The 20,668-nt window shown below is 35.3% G+C and overlaps 1 protein-coding gene across 1 annotated transcript in view; it reads right to left on the bottom strand.

Moving 5' to 3' along the window:
- Window positions 1-4,103: 4,103 nt before the first annotated feature.
- The window catches only part of LOC120527355 (soluble guanylate cyclase 88E-like), a 44,146-nt gene continuing 27,581 nt past the window's right edge, over window positions 4,104-20,668 (bottom strand). The window contains exons 9-16 of the mRNA XM_039750673.1: window positions 20,440-20,569; window positions 18,544-18,690; window positions 16,571-16,717; window positions 15,272-15,428; window positions 13,694-13,803; window positions 9,559-9,648; window positions 7,621-7,739; window positions 4,104-4,840 (exon numbers count right to left, since the gene is read on the bottom strand). Coding sequence (XP_039606607.1) covers window positions 4,471-4,840; window positions 7,621-7,739; window positions 9,559-9,648; window positions 13,694-13,803; window positions 15,272-15,428; window positions 16,571-16,717; window positions 18,544-18,690; window positions 20,440-20,569 — 1,270 coding nt within the window. The 3' untranslated portion in view covers window positions 4,104-4,470. The remainder of the gene's footprint in view (window positions 4,841-7,620; window positions 7,740-9,558; window positions 9,649-13,693; window positions 13,804-15,271; window positions 15,429-16,570; window positions 16,718-18,543; window positions 18,691-20,439; window positions 20,570-20,668) is intronic.

The following is a 20,668-nucleotide window of genomic DNA, read 5'->3' as shown; positions in this document are numbered from 1 at the left end:
CACATGTTTGTGGAAGTGTATCATGGCACGAACAAAGGAGATTTCTTAGGACCTCAGAAAAAGAGTTGTTGATGCTCATCAGGCTGGAAAAGGTTACAAAACCATCTCTAAAGAGTTTGGACTCCACCAATCCACAGTCAGACAGATTGTGTACAAATGGAGGAAATTCAAGACAGCAACCGATGGTCAAAATAGAGATGGCAGTAAAAACAAAGATGGGGTCAGATAAAGATGTAAACAATATATAACTATTAGTAATTCAATTGTATGACCCCAAAAACCCACTTGTTGATAAAGAATTTCACTAACAGAGCTAAAGGATATGGGATAATAATTTCTTTAAAAAATGATAATACTCTGAACACTGCAAATTTGGCAGCTGTTGTTTTGCCAATTCAGTTTCATCCTGGGAAATATTGGCTGCCACCATCCAGGCTCTGTCTCTTAGGCTAGCACTCTGCCCCTTGCCCCCTGGGAATATTCCACACTCACATTTCACCCTGTTAGCAGTCATCTGCTCACACTGGCATGGCAACACACATTGTCCTTGCCAGCATGTCTTTCACTTTTTTTTACTGGGGTCTTGTAAGGCTGTGCCTGTGTTACATGTTATCTTCTCTGGCCTACAATTCGCATCCCGTCTGGGTCACCAGCTAAACCACCACTGTTTGACCATGCTTATCTTTTTATGAACTACAATAAGAAAATGTACATATTAGAATTTGTTAATAAATATATACAGTTTCCATGGAAGAAATCTTCAAACATAAAACGCCTCTTCATTTCCTGCTTTGTTGATTTACAATTATACAACAAGAGTGTTCTTGATTACTTGTGCATATGTGAAAAATAGAAAAGGAATGATAGAAAAGAAATTCTTTATTTGGCCTGCATTATTGTTTAGCATGGGTTTAGATCTCAGTATTTGGCATTAGGGTTTACTGTGCTGTTCTACCAAAAATGAATGCATGTAACATTAAGTAATAAATTATATCTGGTTGCAATCTTGGCTAGAAATCATTTCATAAAAAAGATGCAAGAAGGAAAAAGCAGTGGCAGATTCGAAAGACATAGTTGCAGAAAAATGTGCTGATGTTGTCCACTTCTTAAAAATTCTGGGTTACACTGTTCACGTTTCAGAGCCACTGAGGTTGAGATTGCGGAAATAAAGCAGACATAAAACTACATCTTAAAGGAAGTGTCACAGCCTTCATAAGTACAGATTTATTAATTTGCACATGTTAGTGGTTAACCAGACTGAAGCCTTCCTTGTAATTGTTAACCTCCATCCACAACAGACAGGCATTACATACAGTAGCAGGATATGTGAATAAGCTGCGAGGTGACAAACAGTATCAGCAAATGTAGCACTGCAGCATGGAAGAAGCCATGCATGGCCTGTTTTATTATGTAATGGTAACTTTTTGGAATGATGATGCAAGTAAGTCATGAATGTTAAATAAAAAAAAATAATTTCAGGGTAAAGTAGTCAGACTTACCTGTAGTAGAAAGTAAACATTCATCAGTAAAATTAGAATTCATTTAGTGTTAGGTGTTGACAGTCCAATTATTATAGTCATTATAGTCATATCATGCAAAGCAAAGTAACAGTGACAGGTAACTTTGTGCTTACGACTGTGCAGCAATATTTTGTATTGTAATAATTAACTCTGACCTCCTGCAACCCTGAACTGGACTAGGCAGGACTGAAAATGTTATATTATTTTATTTTATGAAGTTGGTACGAGAACTTGACATGACTGTATCTTGCAGGAAATGCCATAGTAGCAGTTTTATGTCACTTTAGATAAAAGAGTTTGCTAAGTAAATAAATAAAAATTTAGCAGTTACCACTGGTATGTCTACTAAGATTTCCATGGACAATTCTGTTCTAACCCTAACCCTAAATGTATAACATTTCCATTTTCACATCCTCATTGTCAGAAATAAACTATTACTTGTTTATATATTATGTATTATCTGACATCCACAGCTGCTTCATGTCCCATTATAATGGGCCATTTCTCACACAGTGCATACTACTCCTCACACAGCTTTCACAAACTTTATCATTCAATGCCAGAGGGACTTCTTTAGAAGTCAGAATGGCCAGCTCACTGCTATGCCTGCTCCTCTGACTGCTCTCAACATGTCATCTATGTAGTAGAATGTCCCTACTTTCTCCAAAACAACTCCATTGGAGATATCTACATTTTACACTAAGTATTCTCCACCCCTCAACAACTCTCAACAAATAAAGTTTGTTCCTCTGCCGGAGACCATTTCAGAAAGAAATGTGTTGGATTGAGTTTCTCCCAACACCTTTACCATACAAGTGTACAGCCATGCAGCCAAGTCTTCCACACCCCCTGCCCCTTTGCCTATAGTCATCATCTTGGTCCTTTCTGCATTTACCTTGAGGTCATTCACTTCCATATTAGCATTCCATTTCAGTGTTTTCTGTTTCAATTCTGCTCCATTTTTTGCCATCAAAATGAGATTATCAGCATACAAGACCTACCTTGGCAATCCATCACTACCAGAGAAAGCGACAGACTAATAATCTACCCCTGGTGCATCTCCACCTTACCTCAAAGCTTTCACCATTCCCATCTTTAGTTCTGAATACCATTCATGCTTCTTCATACTTTGACACCACAGTCACTATTTATCCACACGTAACATTCTCAAAACTCACTTCACCATCTCTCATGGCACCCTGTCAAACTCCTTCTCCTGATCCTGCATTTGCCTGAAACATTGTATCTGTTGCTTCCTTCTTGACACATATCTAAATTGCATTTTGTTAAGTTTTACTTGATCGTGTATTCATTTCTCTAGCACTTTCTCAACAGCTTTCATTATTTACTCCAAAAGTTTGCTTGCTTGATACAGTATGACCCACACAGCTGATCACCCTTTCATTTGTATACTGGAATAATTAAAATACTTTTCCAGTATTCAGGAATCCATTTTAACACACAAGATGTTGCACGGTTCTGTCAGCCATTCACCTACAAGACCTAACACTACCTTCAACTTTTTGGGTTAACCCAGAAAATGGCCATTAAACCAGTGATGATGACATCAAAAGATGGGCTGCAGTCCTCAAAGGTATAAATAATGACCTCAGAGTTTAATACTGACACATGAAAGGTGATGAAGATTGCCAAACATAATGAAAGCTACAGTGCAAGTATTTGGAAGAAGAGTCAGGCATGTCATTGTAAAAATGTGTTTGTCCTCTGTGCTACAATTGGTTTTTGAAATGCAGAAATATGAAAGTTTAATTTTGGATTATTTTGTGTCCCTTGCTTTCCTGCTGGTATAGACCATGTGTAACATATATAATTAGCTGTGTAGGTTTGTGGAGAAGTAACCCTTGCTTGCCAAGCCACGTATGTGCAGACCAGCTCCACTTGACTTATGGCAATGATATGATTAAATGGGAAATCCTGCAAATCAAAGTGACCCTTACATTTCTTGTGAATGTTTTGTGTCTCACTTGGTCTTGTAGAAGCAGCAACATAACATAACATTCTGAATACTGATTAATTTAATTTAAATGAGGATGCAAACCTATCCTGACAGCATCAGGGGCAAAGAAGAAACCAACACTGAACAGTCTAAATATCCATTACATGGCCCAGTCAAATGTTGCACAGTCTGAGATGAGCATTAGCTTTGTGATTAGAAATTCTCGACTTCTTAACCACAATGCATGCCAAAAAGGAGGAAATAAAAGAGGCTATACAATTCAGCAAGGTTATTTAGGGCAGTGATGTCTCTCTTGGAGATAGTCAGGAATGTCTGATGTTGATTCAGGACTGTAGTGGACAGGTCCAAACACACTGCGTAAAGTTAAACTCTTATCATTCTCTTGGTGAGTCCCATAAGAGCCTATGTTTGTCAGTTTACTTGTTGATCTTTCCATGCATTTCAGAACGTGAAACAGAAGTAAAACATAAATACCAATCAAGGAGTAATTTCTAAATTGATTTTCTTTTGAACATCTGTAAAGATATTATGTCCTGTAGCGTGTATTTTTTGTTATTTATTTTATCATTGCCTCTATATGAATACTGAAAGATGTAAGGATCTTACCATTGACAAAATAATGTTGGGTTACTGTTACAAATGAAATATCAAGTCAAATAATTCACCCAACATTTTGCAAAATTATTTGTTTTATTATTTAAAATAAGTAATACACCTAGATTTTGGAAAACAATCATTACATTTCAAGAAACATTAGGCCTAAAGTAAACAATGTACTTACAACCTAATGCTTTTCATTTAAGTTTCCAATTATCTTCCATGCTTTAGTTGCTACCACATCTCAGAGGTATGTAAGAAAGGTCACCTGATGATTGGTTAAAACATCACAGTCATATAACTACTTAAGTGTCTGCATTTCTTAGTCAATGAATGCTGAAGCATCCCTCTTTATAGAGTCCTGGGAATGATTTCTTACAGCAGCCTACAGGTGGCGCTGCGGAGAGGCAATCCCCCAAGATAGCGCTGGTGGCTATGGCGTTGAGATGTCTTGCCTATGCAGAGAGGTACATCAGTGTTGTCAGAAGCTCCTGCCAGCAGTGATCCAATGTCTTGTGAGTTGCTGTGACATGTGCCCACCTCTTTTCGATTACCCTTGCTGTTCTTAGTTTTCTTCCCTCTTTCCTTGTCACGATGCTCTGTCGGAAGTGGCTGATTATTATTAGCAGCTTCCAGCACAGGAGGAGAGTCAGATTGCAGCTCATCAGAAGGTTTTCCCTCTCCAGCCTCATCCACCGGATTGTTGAGATTTGAAGTGGAGCGTTTAGCTGTACTTGAATTTGAGCTGAAAAAAATATAAATATATATTAACATAAATATATTAGATCATACACAGATTCTTCAGGTTGGGGAATTTTACCTCTGTTTGTACTTTCTCGTATACAAAGCATAGGGAAAGAATTGTAATCATCCAAAAATTCGACCTTGAGATTTTCATGAATCTCGATGTTTCAGACCTCCCTGAATCCGAAAATACAATTTTTGGAATTATGTCTCTGTGTGTGTGTGTGTATGTAAACACGATAACTTGAATACGCTTCCACTTAGGTCAACGAAATTTTGCATACTAGTGGCCAAACTATTCCAATAGTGGTTTAACGTTGTTACTCTCAGTGCACCAAAGAGAGTATTTTAACCCATTTATTGTATTTGTGTGTGATATCACAGCTGCACAGGTTGTGTTGAGAGTGCAGAGGATTACAGCCTACAGTAGAGGATACAACTTCCAGCCCAGAGAACATTTATAGCACATGCTGCCTCAGGAAAGCAACCAGCAACTGCATGGATTCCACTCACCCATGCCACAGTCTATTTGAACTTCTCCCATCCAGCAAAAGCTTCAGAGCCTTTCCTGCATGGACTTTGAGGCTCAGAAACAGTTTCATCCCAAGTACTATAAATGCATTCAATCAGTCCATCAAGTGCTCCAAGTAGAACTGTTTGTACTTATAATTATTACCTCACTGTAAACTTGCACTGCAACTGTAATATTGCACAACCTGATAAACTTGATAAACCATTTGCATTATCTGTACTATATATACATGTATATCATAACATAGCTTTCTTATCAATTTTTGAGCTATCTCTGCTAACCGTAAGTGGTACTTTTTTATTCATGCAGCAGCAGAGTTCAGTTTATTCAACTTTACTTTTATAATAATTGTTCAATATATTATTAATTTGATTTAATTTGTTGTTGATGGTTCTTTAATGTACATAATATAAAATATAATCATTGTCTTGCTATTTGCTCCTCAAATATTCATCCCCATATCTGAGTATATGAGATAAGTCTAGGGGAGACTAATCCCAATTTTTTAAAGTAATATTTACATAATTGTTCTGAATCACTGTAATCTTTTAAAAAGATTGTGTCATCTCTGGAAAATGCATGTATTACCTGAATATCAATATCAACTTATGCCAATTTGCATTAAAAAAATATTTTTTATTCTATTTTACATACAAAATATCTTTTCTTGATATATACTGCTAGCAATAAACAGATGTTCCCCCTGAACTGGACATGCGCTTTGTATACTGTGCTGTATATTTAAAAAATCACCTTTATTTCTGCTCTTGTGACATGTTTCAGTAATAAAATGAATGAGACAATTATGAATTTCATTTTATTTTTCATTGCAGTTTAAATAAAGTATTGAGATGTAGTAAACCAGCAAATAATGTAAAAATTTGATCATTACTGATGAACAGAGAACAAAAGGGAAAGGGTTATAAATCAAAGGCTTAAGGAAGAAACCACCATTAGGGAGGGGCAGTGTTGTTTTATGCCTGGGAGAGGAACAATTGATGTACTCTTTGCATTAAGACAGCTGATAGAGAAGCATCAAGAAAAACAGCAAGGCTTGCATAAAGTGATTACTGATTTGGAGAAGGCTTATGATAGAGTACCATGTCAAGGTACACGACAGAGAAAGGAGTATCAGTGAAGTATGTGAAGGTTGTCCAGGATATGTGTGAAGGTGTGAGGAGTGGTAAAAAGCAGTGTTGGGGTAACAGATAAGATCCCAGTTAGATTAGGTCTTCACCAGGGTTGTTAAGTCCTTACCTCTTCGGATGTTTTGAGTAATGGAATAAAAGACCAGTCTCCATGGTGCATGCTTTTTTCTAATGAAATTGTGTTGCAAAGCACCAGAAAAGAGGAAGTGTAGAGGAAGTTGTAAGAATTGAGAAGGGCTTTGAAAGATAGGGGGTTAAATATGAAGAAGAAAAAATATATGAGTTTTAATGATGATCAGGATTCAGAAGTTAGAGCTAAAAGTCAGAGCTATTGGAAAGAGTGGATACATTTAAATATCTAGGATCAGGAGTAGCCTAGATGGAAAACTAGACACAGAGATAACCTCCAGAGTGTTGTGTGGATGGAACAATTGGAAGAAGGTATCAGAAGTGTTTTGTGATTGAAGAGTAAAGGTAAGGTTTTTAAAGCAGTGGTAAGACCAGCAATGCATGGAGCTGAGAAATGGGCAGTAAATGGTGCCCAGGAGAAGAAGTTAGATGTGGCAGAAATGAGAATGTTGAGATGAATGTGTAGAGTTACAAGGAAAGGACAGAATAACAAATGACACAATCAGAGGTACAACAAAAATGGGAGAGATACCTTAAGAAAATACAAGAAAGAAGGTTGAAGTTGTATGGACATGTGTTAAGGAGAGACAATGATTATTGACTAAAAGAGTGATGGAAATGGAAATGCAGGGGAAGAGAATGTGAGGGAAGCCAAATGGAGGTGAATGGATAAAGTAAAAGAAGAGCTGAAGGAAAAAGGTCTGACTGGGAAGGAGACGCAGAACTGACCTCCATTGGGAAGGTTGATCAAGCACATCAATCCCACACAGAAGTGGGAAAAGACGAAAAGGAAGAAAATAAAGAAGAGAACACTTTAAAGCTATTAATTCTATCACTCTGTAAGCAGTAAAGTTCAGACATATTCTGACAAAATGGAAAGATATGCTATCCTCTTCCATTAAGGATAAGGATGCCTAAATAACTTTAAATCTTTCTACTGTCAACAGGTTTAATTGAAGCTGAAATGTTTACCTTTTTGTACTTATGTTATCTGATTCTTTTTGTTCACTGCTGTACCTCAGCTCTGCGGGAGTTTTAAATGACAGATCTTTCTTTCCCTTTAGCCAATATGTCTTCATATAACCTTTGCCCTGTTGATGACAAAAGGAAAAAATAAAATTTTAAAATTCCACAAATACTGAAAGGAAACTCTCTTACATAATATGAACTTGAAAGCAAGCTTGAGTGGTGTGCAAATAGTTTAAGAAATCTATTTACTCTTAATGTATTTCACAATGGCCACTTTTCTTGGAATTAACTGCATTAGGGAGAGCCAGGTATGCAAAGGAAAAAGGGAAAAACGTATGATGAAGTACTCAACTACAATATTAACTCAACAGTGGTGGGGAATTTGAATAATATGGCAAAACCAATTGTACTCCTACTGTATGTTTAATCCAATTAATCATTTGCACAGCATTTTAGGCTAAGACTATAACCTCCAGCATATCACATTAAGAAATGATTTGACTGTCTGACTTTATTGCACATTTTATGTATAAAATGTTTTGGAAGAAAGCTGTTTAATTTTCATTTATGAAAAGAAAATATATTCCTTTTGCAACTGCAATATAAACATACTTTATAGTGAATTACACCTAATTTTTAAACAGCACCTAAGGCATTGTCTTTGCTAAGAGACTGGATTAAAAACTAGTAACAGAGTGAAAGTTTTTCTAAACTCAAAATATTTAACTACCTTACGTTCACTCTGCTTATGTCTGCTTAATACAATGAATTAAACAGAATATGCAACTTAATTTTCAGCAAATTCTTCCAACACTTCATAGAAAATATCAAGGCCCTCTCTGGCCAGTCAAGAGCTATAATCCTGTCAATGATCCTACATCTTCTCCCAGCTGGGCATGCATGATACAATTCCCATAGGAGATGCCATGGAGCATCCTGGGTATGTGACTAAACACTCTCAGCTGGTTCCTCTTAATCCAAGGAAGCAATAGTTTTACTCAAAGGTCCCAGAACTGCTCTTGCTGCACTGATTCATTGGTCACGTTTGCAATTAACACTACCATGATTTGGCAAAAAGATCATGAAATACTTGAACCCCAGCCAACAGGGGGCAGCCTCTCACCCTTATCTGAAGGAAGCAACCCTATCATTTTTAGAAGAGGACTGAAGAAACAGAATTGAACTCATACCTGCTGAGACCTATATAATATATATTTAGACCAACCAAATTTATAATAACAATTACCATGATTAGTGCAGTCTATAAAACCCAATCATTTCCAAAAAATATGCATGGTAAGCAGGTACATGTCACACAAAACTGGTAGCCTCAGACAAGACCAAAACCTTCATGGAAAAATAATGACACAGGCGACAAATACAAGCTGGAATGTAGCGTTGATTAAATAAAGAGGAAAATGTTTTCTTTATTTGGGTTTTGATAGTATCCATACCATATATTATTGACATTTTCATATTTTATATTTATATATATTCTTTTTAGTTCTGTATCACTCCTATCTAAAGGTGTTCCTATTACTCAGGACAGAAAGCTTGGCCACAAACATGTACATTATATCAGCGTTTTCTTCTAAATCATTAGTCTATTCACAACTTATAGCAGATTCATTAAAGTTTCTTTTAAAGTTGAAATTTATCCTACCCTTGTACATATGTTTGTCAAAAAAACTGAAATGCTACCTAAACTGATATTTGTTCCCATGCTTTGCAAAAGGCATACAGTACAGACATGCAGAGAATATTTTCATTTAGAAAAAGAAAGAAAATAAATCAGCGGTGTGTCCTCGATTTCTAAGGTCTTTGAAATTTATCATTACTGGTTTACTTCTGTACATTTTTTCTCTAAGATAATTCAAAAGAGAATATAAAGGGAACATCCTGTAGAATTTCCAACTGTTTATTTAATATTGCCACTGCAACCTTAACAAAGATTTTGCCTCTCTCCTCGATGATATATGGTTCATGCTCCAAGTGGTCCTTAGTAGTCTGGCTGATGTGGATCTGCATTCCCTGCAGTGATAGAGAAATTATGACATTAAGGTGTTTTTTTTTTTTTTATTTGCATGTTTAATATTATACAGAATTAAAACTGAATTAAAAAAACTTAAATTAAATTGAGCTTCAGAGTTTTTTAAACATTTGTAAATAATTCATTTTTTTTATTCATTCATTCATATTCCAAAACCACTTATTCAATTACGGGGCCTTTGGGAATCAGAAACTATTTTTTTATTCATGCAATTTAGAAGCCAACCCTAAATGAGACATTGACATTGACTGTAGGCAGTGGTCACTCATACAGACACACTCACTCACACTGGGAACATCTAAAGTCCTCACGCAACATACGTTGCAGACCTTTATGATGTGGGTGGAGATGAGTAGTTGGACCAAACCATTTCAGACATGAGAAGAACATTCAGGCTTACGCAGACAGAATGGGCGCCCAGGGTGGGATTTCAACCTACAACTCTGCTGTGAGACTATAATGCTCACTAGTGGCTAGCTATACATTAAATATTGTTGAGATGAAAATAAAGATGTCGTACCTGAGCAGCACTTACATGGTTACATCTGTAATGCTGTATGTAATTTTACTTTTCACATTACAAACAAAAATGTAGCAAAAATAGAAACACCCGACCAGAACTACTACAATAAGTCCAGTGGTTTAAAGAGAGTATAGACATGAATAATTAACTAAAGAACCATCTTAAGCAGAAGGAGATTAAGATATGTTTAAGTAGAGCAATGATGAGAATAAGCAAGATGGGTTCCAGCTTTAAAATCAGATATTCACCAGGAACATGGGGGGCAAAGTCGAAAGAGAGATGCAGATAAATTGACCAAATTACCCAGTAGTGTAATCTTGGGGACTTTTAAATTTTTGCCTGTTGGAACTTTTGAAAATGTAATGTGAATAATAATTTGGGTTATACTTTAGTTTAAGTTCTGCAAAAATGCATCTATTACTCATTTACTTTTATTTAAAAACACCTTAACAAAGTCTTCTTTTGGTGCCAATGACACTTACAAAGCACCATATAAGTGGTTATTCATCTGTGAAATATGGCCTACTAAAATAACTGAGACATGTTTCTCTAGATATTGCATACTTCAATATATGATCTGCAAATTCTTCATATTCATAAGTAGTTTTATCAGTGTATCTGCACAGAGATGAATAAGCTACATAGTGATGCTTTGTTAAGTTTCATTAACACCATTAACACTTTGTTAAGGTCATAAGAGTAACATAAGAGTAAATGAGTAATAGATGCATTTTTGCAGTGCCTAAAGCGTTACCAAAATGTGATCTGTCAGAGTAAAATTTAGCAGGAAAAAATTGAATTAAAGACTAGGAGAGAAAGAGGAAAACTCATAATCAACAAACTTGCAGAGAGCTGAGACACAAAATTTGAATGAATATAAACACAAAAGATAAAATGTTACCCATAACCCGTGGTCCATAAAAAACATGCAAAGTCCTCACTCTTAGAAATAATTTAAATAACAGCTAATGCCCTGAAAGTGTATTTTTCTATTTAATCCAAATCCTGCATTTCCTGCATGCCATTATCTTAAATACTGTCGGAGTGATGAAATGATGCTGAGCATCTGCTGTGGTCATGTGCTATCATTGCTAACAAGAACAACATCGCTGCCAATATTCAAAACTGTGAAGCCCACCAGAAATAAAATAGTGTTGCAGAAGTAAATAAAGTTTAATAGCAAGTGTAAAAATGAACAAATAATTACAAAAGGAGTACAAAAATGACATCTAAAACTTTAGAATCGTGCTAAAATTGTCCAGCTAATAGTGGGTGGAATTTCCTGTTCTTGTCAATTTTTCATATATTTTGTGTCTGAAATACAAACTAACATTCAGTTAAAACATTAGATGCCATGTAACGAAACAACAAAAAATATATATCCTTAATAAACTTTTATGAGAGGGTCTTTTTTCATTTCCAAAGTGAATATCAAAGTCCCCATCGTTTATTATTAACATAATTTATAGCCAAGTAAGTTACACTCAACCAAAAATAAGAAATATGTTTATTGATTTAATTTGCACTGTAACTGTCCTTTGTGTTAGTTTTAATGTCTGTCATTTAGGGCTTAATTGGATGAAGTATTCAAAAAGTTTCCAAAAATATTTTGCATTATTAAAATCTCCCAGTCTGTTTCCTTGACCTTAGCAGCACACATTTATGGAAAAAGGTGAAAGGATCATGAATGGACTAAAGTGGAGTAAATACTGTAGTGTATTTATCTAAGTAGCTTTGAGCTTAAAGTAATGCGAGTAACTTTAATAACTTTATTTACTACTAAGTGGATCATTAACAGTCATCAATTGGTTCAATGTGAAGCTCTTAGCCATTATACATAATGGAATATTCATTCTGGCAGTGCTGGAAGATGGCTTGAGTAATTAAGTTTCTAATGTTAGCTTCAATTTTTATTTTAAGTGAGTAACTCCAATTCAATAAAGCTTTAACTGAAAAAATTAAGATGAAATTTTAAATTTGGACAAAGTACAGAAGCAAAGGGGCAGATTTTCAATTATACTTCATAAAATGTAGAAAAAATGTATTTTAATAATTAGGAATAATTGTACACCTAACAAATATCTTCTTTGAATCTGCATTCATTTTCATATAAGAAAATTAACCCTAGTATTAATCTAGGAGAACATGACAACAACACTGGAAAGCACGTCTGAAATGTTGAAAGACAGCTGCAGAAGAATAATGCTTATAATGCAAAAGCCAGCTTTAAGTGCTATAAGGAAATAAGCTAGAAGGTGGTATATCAAAAATGGCAAGGTTAAAAGAAATACATAAAGTTTATAGTGCACACTCTTGGTTCACCTGTGAATAATAACAGGCCAGAAGCTAAAAGCAATATATTGGGAATGCTAAATGATTTAACAAATGTGAAGAGCAAAGTGCAGTAATGGTTAAAATAAGAGAATCAAAATGAATAAGTTGCCTAACAACATCTAAATTTTATAGAAAGAAGATAATAATCATATATATTATTTTTTAACTTCTTTCAATCACAGTTGAGTAGGCCGAGCATATCAACTACTGTATGTGCCAGCTAGATTAATGGGAATTATAAAATGATGGATGGATACAACTGCTGAAGACTAGACTGACAGCTTCTTTTCCAATACTAATGTGTTAGTTGATAGCCAGCATGCATTTCGCCAGTAATGATCATGTTTTACTCATATCCCTTAGATTCATGAATAAAAAACAAAAAAAGCATTATAGTAGTCAAAAAATGTTGACAAAGAACATAATGAGAGACTAATCATTAAAACACAAGAAGCAGGGCACCATGCACAGATGTGTAGAAATCTGAATTTAGAACAGAAAACACATTAAAGTCAAAGATAAAGTCCTAATTGGGTAATAAGTTGGTCAACATTTTGGTAAAAGGTAGCATGTGGTTTAATCTAAATAAATGCAACATCTTTAAAAAAGGAACTTAAAACATCTGACTTCATTAGAAAATGTGTAATCCAGAACTAGGTAAATACTAAGAGGGATGGTGAACTGTGCATTGCCCGCCCGGTCTAAAAAAATCACAAAACTTTATGCTTAAGCTGTGTATGGAAGTTTGAGGCCATTTTGGAATACACTGGGCAGCTTTAGACATAACAGCACAAGAAAATGTTCATAGATAAAAGTTTAAACAGGACTGAATAATACAGTCTAGGAGAATATATTAATCTTTTCATGTTAAGAAAAAAGACATTAAGAACTGATTTGATTTTAATTATGATGGGATTAAGTAGGGTTCATGCCAGTTGTTACTTTGAAAATTGCATCTCCTACACAAAAAAGGAACAGAACTGAAAAACATTTTCAAAGAACTCACTTTTGTCAAAATATGCACTCTGAAAAAGTTGACATATATGATTTATGATACTTAGAAAGTATTTAGCATGTCTAAAAAACAGAAATAATGATTTGGCACAACTTATATTCTTAACACCAGCTGAGACTTTGCTTGAAATTACTGGGCAGCAGTTTTTACTCACCACTCCATTGCTTTCCATACGAGAAGCTGTATTGACAGTGTCTCCAAACAAACAATACCGGGGCATCTTCAGACCAACAACACCAGCAACAACCATGCCTGAATGAATTCCTAGGAATAAATCATTGGCAGAATGCATTTAGAATGCGTTTAGAATGTGCCACAGTGCAAGATTTGAAAATTATAGGTGTAATTCAACTAAAATTTGTGAATTTCCCCTTGGGATTATTAAAGTATCTATCTATCTATCTATCTATCTATCTATCTATCTATCTATCTATCTATCTATCTATCTATCTATCTATCTATCTATCTAAAATACTTTTGAGCTGACGTGCATGTCTTTCTTATGCATGTTTGACATTTGCCCTGTAGGTGTTGTCATTAAGTATCCCAATGGAGTAGTCTTCAAATTGTATCTTAGAAATCAATAGTATAGGGAAGATATTAATATTTACATGATAATAAAGCTAAAGATATGCAGTTTAGACAAGGGAGAATACAGCAAGCTCCTGCACTAGTCTATTCCTGTACAGCTTAAGGCTGGCATTTTTCACTTTCTCGTATACGAAGTATAGTAATCATGAAAAAATTTGACTTTGAGACTTTGATTAATCTTGATGTTTTAGACCTTCCTGAGTCCGAAAATACTGATTTTTGGAATTATGTCTGTGTGTGTGTCTGTGTGTGTGTGTGTGTGTGTGTGTGTGTGTGTGCGTGTGTGTGTGTGTGTGTGTGTAAACACAATAACTCAAAAATGCAACAAGATAGATGGATGAAATTTGGCATGTGGTTGTTACACCAAACTGTAGATCTGTGTTAACCTTTGGGTCAAATCCATCAACCGAAAGTGGCATTTTACCTGAACACATACTCAATTATTGTTTAATCATGCAGCTGCAGAGTCTGATTTATTCAACTTTACTTTTATAATAATTGCTCAATATATTATTAATTTGATTGGATTTTTTGTTGATGGTTCTTTAATGTACATAGAATAAAAATATAATCATTGTCTTGCGGTTTACTCCTGAAATATCCATCTCCATATCTGAGTATATGACAAACTCTAGGGGAGACCTCTCCCGATTTTTTCTATAATAAAATATTACTATATAGTTAAGGAATACCCTAAATACAATATGGTCAAAACAAATAAAAATGAAATAATAACCATTTAAACATTTTACACATCACATGTAAGAGAAGGTATCGATTTTGATCTTAACTCTGCTCTTCTATCTGGGCTGTGATGACGTCAGTGTGTGAAGTTTCCTCTCTGAGGCCATGCTTCTTCCCATTATGTAAAACAATGCCATCATGGGAACTAGTGCTTAAGACTTGGTTTAAGAAAACCTCCTGACAGAATGGTTTTTAATGGGCGATGCACTGCTTTGCTGTAGTGAGGACTCCAGATCCCCCTCAATGTTATGATTTATTGGACTTGTAAAAATGGAAGAAATGGATAGATCAACATATAAGAGCTGTGTTTATAATATGACTGTTCAAATAATACATTTTTAGCGTGTATTGCACATTTGTCTCTGTTTGTCATATTCTTGTGGTCTCTGAAACATACCAACTCGTATTTGGATGTTATCCCCAGTGGATGGATCTTTAAGATGATCAATAGAACTCAGCATATCTAATGCCATGTCACAGATGTGGTGGGCATGAAAAGTAGTTTTGTTGGGAACTCCTGCTACCACCATGTAGGCATCTCTGATTGTTTCCACCTGTGGGTTGAAATCATGTTTGAAAATTATTCTATAATAAATTGTAAAACACAATATTCATTACCAAATGATAAAGAGTAATTATAACAAGTTTTAGAAAACAATCATATTTTGTGCATTGCTGTAGGTAATGAATGGCTAATTCAAAGCTATGAGTTGGTGCAATAAGAGACAAAACTTTGATACTGAGGACATGAACGCTAAAGTATAGTATTGTATTGCATAGTATAGCATTGTATAGTATTGTAGATGTAGTACTTTATTACCTTTGATTTAATGTGATCTCACGTAAACACAGATTACTTCCTGGAGTAACACTGTTGCTGCTGGTTTATAGCTCTAACATTTTATGTTCATAAGAATTACTAATGAACATTTTGAAATTACTTCAGGTGTTTTTTTTTTTTTTGTCTGTCGTTTCCTGACTTACTAGTATGGGAAACTCTCCCACTTAGGCCAGGTTTATACTTCACATGACATGACGCATGCTCCAGCATTTTACTATTTATACTTGTCCGCGTACTTTACATACATCTGGTAGAATCCACCAGGTGGCTGTGCGAGATATTATCATGGTGAGAACAGGTTTGACTTGGCTGTGTTTTGAATTGCCTGGAACACCCATTAAATTCCGGTGTCACCTTGCCGCAATATCTCTAAAAAGGATGTTTAATGATTACATCGAGGGATGTGCCCATTCCATTTAGAATTGGGTACAATGCAGAAACAATCCCTGGATGCGGCATCAGCTCATCACAAGGTGAATACAAGCTTACACATACACTACCGTCATTTCAGTGTCACCAAATCTGCATATCTTTGGAAGGAAACCGGAGCACAGAGAAAATACCAGTGACGTGACTCCCTGTGAGGCAGTAGTGCTACCGCTCCGCGACTGTGTCACCCCCATGTGTGTAAGTAACATTTTCACTCTTATTCTTATAGTAATGCAATGGGTACTTAGATAGAACAGTGCTCAGTAAGAATAAAATTAAATTAAAAAACTGGATGAATTTATAATAATTTATAACTCTGAATTAACTTCATGACTTAACTTCAAAAATCTGCTCAAAGTACTTCAATGGGGTCAGCAATAGTGTACAAAATATTCTTTTTGCTACACTTACATAACAAAATCTTACCTTGTAAACATTGTGCTTCTCACTTAGCGTATCAAACACAATGTAAATTTCATTCAACATGTCCACCACTTGCATGGGAGTAATATGGATGCAGATCTCATTGAATTTGACCACATCACTAAACAGTATGGTCACATCTGGAAATACCTAGAATGCAAGAAAACAGCACAGGTCTGCCTGAATATACTTTGTGAAAATTATTTTGGTGTGTGATCTTGATTGGTGAAATCTAAATATTGAACAATAAGAATTTTTCTTCTTGCAGATATTAGTAGCAGCAAAAGACGCTATGTGTGTGATTTTTTTATGTTCATTTATTCAAGGCCCTTTGTTAGGTAACCCCATTTTTATTTTTTTAAAATATGTTCTTTGGTATTTCCACCAGTCACCAACACATTATTGGGTTAAGTTATTCTGTTGGATTTTTATTGCAGAACATTATCAATGTTTATTACAGCCTGGCTTGCCTGATTTCTTAAACTTTTCCTATTCATTAAATATCAATAGTTTGCCATTAAATTTCCATAACAAGTGATACTACCTTTTTGTTAAATTATTCTTGCTAAGTACATTTTATGTTATTTCTGTTAGCCTTAAAGGATTAAAAAACACTGTCTTGACAACCAGTGTCAGAGTTTTCTTATCAGTCTGGCGATTATAATCTTTTTCTTCTCTCTCTCTTTCAAATGCACTCCAAATTGTCTATCCAGCTATTGTACTTCCAAAGAATTGGAAAAATCCAGAAATAGTACCAGAACAGGAGATGAAAACAATATATAAAGTCAGTTAAAAAAATCTTAAACACATAAAAACATAGTCAAAAATAATCAATGTGAGTTTCTAAGCAAATTATTGCTATGGAAATTACAAACACCTCTAGAAAGACTCTGCGTTGATGGCATTTAAAGCATTGTGTAATGAACACCACGATACATTACCTTTTAGCAGCCAGGAGTTACATCTTAATAGGAGTACCAAACATAAAGAAAATCGTGATACAACAGACAGTGACAGAAATAATACAACCCCAATTCCAAGTTTGACGTTGAAGTTGGGACGTTGTGTAAAATGTAAATAAAAACAGAATACAATGATTTGCAAATCCTTTTCAACCTATATTCAATTGAATACACTACGAAGACAAGATATCTAATGTTTAAACTGATAAACTTTATTGTTGCTTTGCAAATCTTCACTCATTTTGAATTTGATGACTATAACACGTTCCAAAAAAAGCTGGGGTGCGGTTACTACACTGGCCTGCCCGCAGTCCAGACCTGTCTCCCATTAAAAATGTGTGGCGCATTATGAAGCGCAAAATACGACAATGGAGACCCCAGACTGTTGAGCAAATGAAGTTGTACATCAAGCAAGAATGGGAAAGAATTCCACCTACACAGCATCAACAATTAGTATCCTCAGTTCCCAAACATTTATTGAGTGTTGTTAAAAGGAAAGGTGATATAACACAGTGGTAAAAATGCCCCTTTCCCCGCTTTTTTGGAACTTGTTGCAGGCATCAAATTCAAAATGAGTGAAGATTTGCAAAATAACAATAAAGTTTATCAGTTTGAACATTTGATATCTTGTCTTTCTAGTGTATTCAATTAAATATAGGTTGAAAAGGATTTGCAAATCATTGTATTCTGTTTTTATTTATGTTTTACACAACGTCCCAACTTCATTGAAATTGGGGTTGTATAATAAATATAACTTCCAACACATCTCAATGAGAAAACAAAGTGAGAAGTATAAATCTAGGAAATTTGTAGGAGAAAGCCATAACAAAAATGTATTATGAAAGAAAATAATTGAATAGTGTTTCAATCATAGCAGCTACTTCTGGCCATCTCCACTGTTCCATCTGAGATGTTCTAGCCATTATGATACCCACCCTTTCTTGGATATTTTTTTTCATTTTCTATCTTTCCTTCCTCTTGTGGCCTCCCCTTACTGTTATTCTTCATTCTCACCTGACAGGTCTCCAGGGCAGTAATGCCTTTTCTCAGTCGATCAGCGACAGCCTTTGGGATCATGGCATACAGCAGAGAGTCTCCCCTTTTCTTTTCCTCATCTAGCTTTTTAATAATCTCTTGTAGCTGTGCATATTTCTGTTGCTCCTGCGAAGACAGTCACAAAACCCTATTATGTTTAATTATTGTAATAACATTTTTGGAGAGATGCTTTATTTATTTAGTGTACTTTCATTACATATACACACATTATTATCTGTGACTTTAATATCTTTCTCACTATCAGTCCAATATCGCAAGTACAGAAAAAAGATGGGAGCACTTATGTCCATAATAAGAGACACAATGTACAGTATATTGAATGTTGTTCTACATGTGAGTGGCTGCTATGTTAACTAAACCATTAAAATTCCAACATATTGTGTTAGGAAATTCCGTAGGGTTGTAAATACTATTCTGAACAGCCTTGTGAGTAACTCAATGAAAAATTAACATCTATGAAAAGGGGGAGTAGGCAGTTTCATCTAAAACAACCTGTCCAGAACTGTACAGAGTAGTGTTTTATAGCTGGGTCACATTGTAACAATCCTGGGAATGTTTATTTCCAAGTGCAGTGGCACAATGAGCATAGGAACTGAATTACTCTTGTAAAATGATCAGACTCAACACACTTAAAAAGGTTTGGGGCAGCCACCTGTATATTATGATCCTGGCTGCAAAAGGTTGTGAAAATGATAACGTTGTTTACAAGACTGAGTCCAAAACAGAACTGATCATGGTTGGAAGAGACTGTGCTTTTAACTAGTCTGACATGAAGTGACATAGGGGAACTGGAAGTGATGTCAGTCGAGGCCCCAGAACTGGAAGTGACGTCAGTCGAGGTGTCAGAACTGGAAGTGACATCAGTCAAGGCACCGGAAACGGAAAGTGACGTCTTCAAAGTTGAGTCAGATAGGTTTTTCCGCAGCTGGTCTGCAGATTAACAGGAGATGGTTTAGTGCCTCCCGCTGACCCCTGGCCTGGCATGGAATTACCTTCACTTGGTCTATACAACGTCCTCCTACTCGCATATGCGTGACACTATACAAACAGACAGGGGTATGTGTGTTGGACACTAAAATTTGGGTCTCATAGAACAAGTTGTTGGTAGTTCCGTAATGATATAGGAAAGATTATCTTGTAATAGTCTGAGTGTTCCCTCAGAAAGTAACGTCAATGCTATTTATTTGCTAATTATTGTGAATGACAATTTTCAACCAGCTGTTTCTAAAACTCAGCATTTAATTGACAACGTACATATTTGGCAAGACAATAAATGCATGATAGTTAAATAAAAACTACATGTAAACATTTCTTGGACTGGATATAACACAATTAGTTCAGTGGCTTTTCACTATTTTACCAATGCTTCACATTTGGTATGGGATTGGATACTGCACAAAATCACTCCTCACCTCTTAACACCAACCTGATGGAATATTACTATAAACAAGAAAGCCTTTTTTGTGGTTTATAGTGCTGCATGCAGGAAAGATGTTATTATAATTGTCAGTCTGTAATATTTTGGTAATACTCACTGTGAAATGCATGTGGGAAAGTCTCCACAAAGTGTACTAATTAAGTGAAATACAGTACCAAAATGTGCATAACCTCCTCACTCTGGAAACTTTGCACAGGGCCAAGACACATGTGGGATAGATCAATTGTACATCTTGCTTCACCAAATCATCATAATTTGACTATATTTTATTCAAGACCCTGCATTTGTATTGTCTAAACCTGAATCGTTCTAATTATTGCAATTTTTTTCTATATACTGATTACAGAATAGCATCACTACACCTTCAGAATGGAAACTATATATTTGTGTTTAAAGTTGTAAAACCTTAGTCTTGCCTGATCCAAGGCGAGCTGAAGTTCAGCGGACTGCTGGGTTCCAGCAAGGATTAGCTCCCTGCTTGAGTCATGAAGATTCAGGTCATTTACATAGACTCCCATCTTAATCATATCTTCCACCGTTTCTATACTAGGAGAAACAAAGTGCTGAATTAGTTACTCATAACGACCAACCTGAGAATTTGATATTTCACAAGGATCTGCAGGATTTCTTTTTAATATTGGCAGT

This window comes from Polypterus senegalus, chromosome 1 (genome assembly GCF_016835505.1).
Source record: "Polypterus senegalus isolate Bchr_013 chromosome 1, ASM1683550v1, whole genome shotgun sequence".
NCBI lineage: Eukaryota > Metazoa > Chordata > Cladistia > Polypteriformes > Polypteridae > Polypterus > Polypterus senegalus.
The sequence above is the reverse complement of the archived record's forward strand: the minus strand, read 5'-3'. Positions and strand labels throughout refer to the sequence as shown.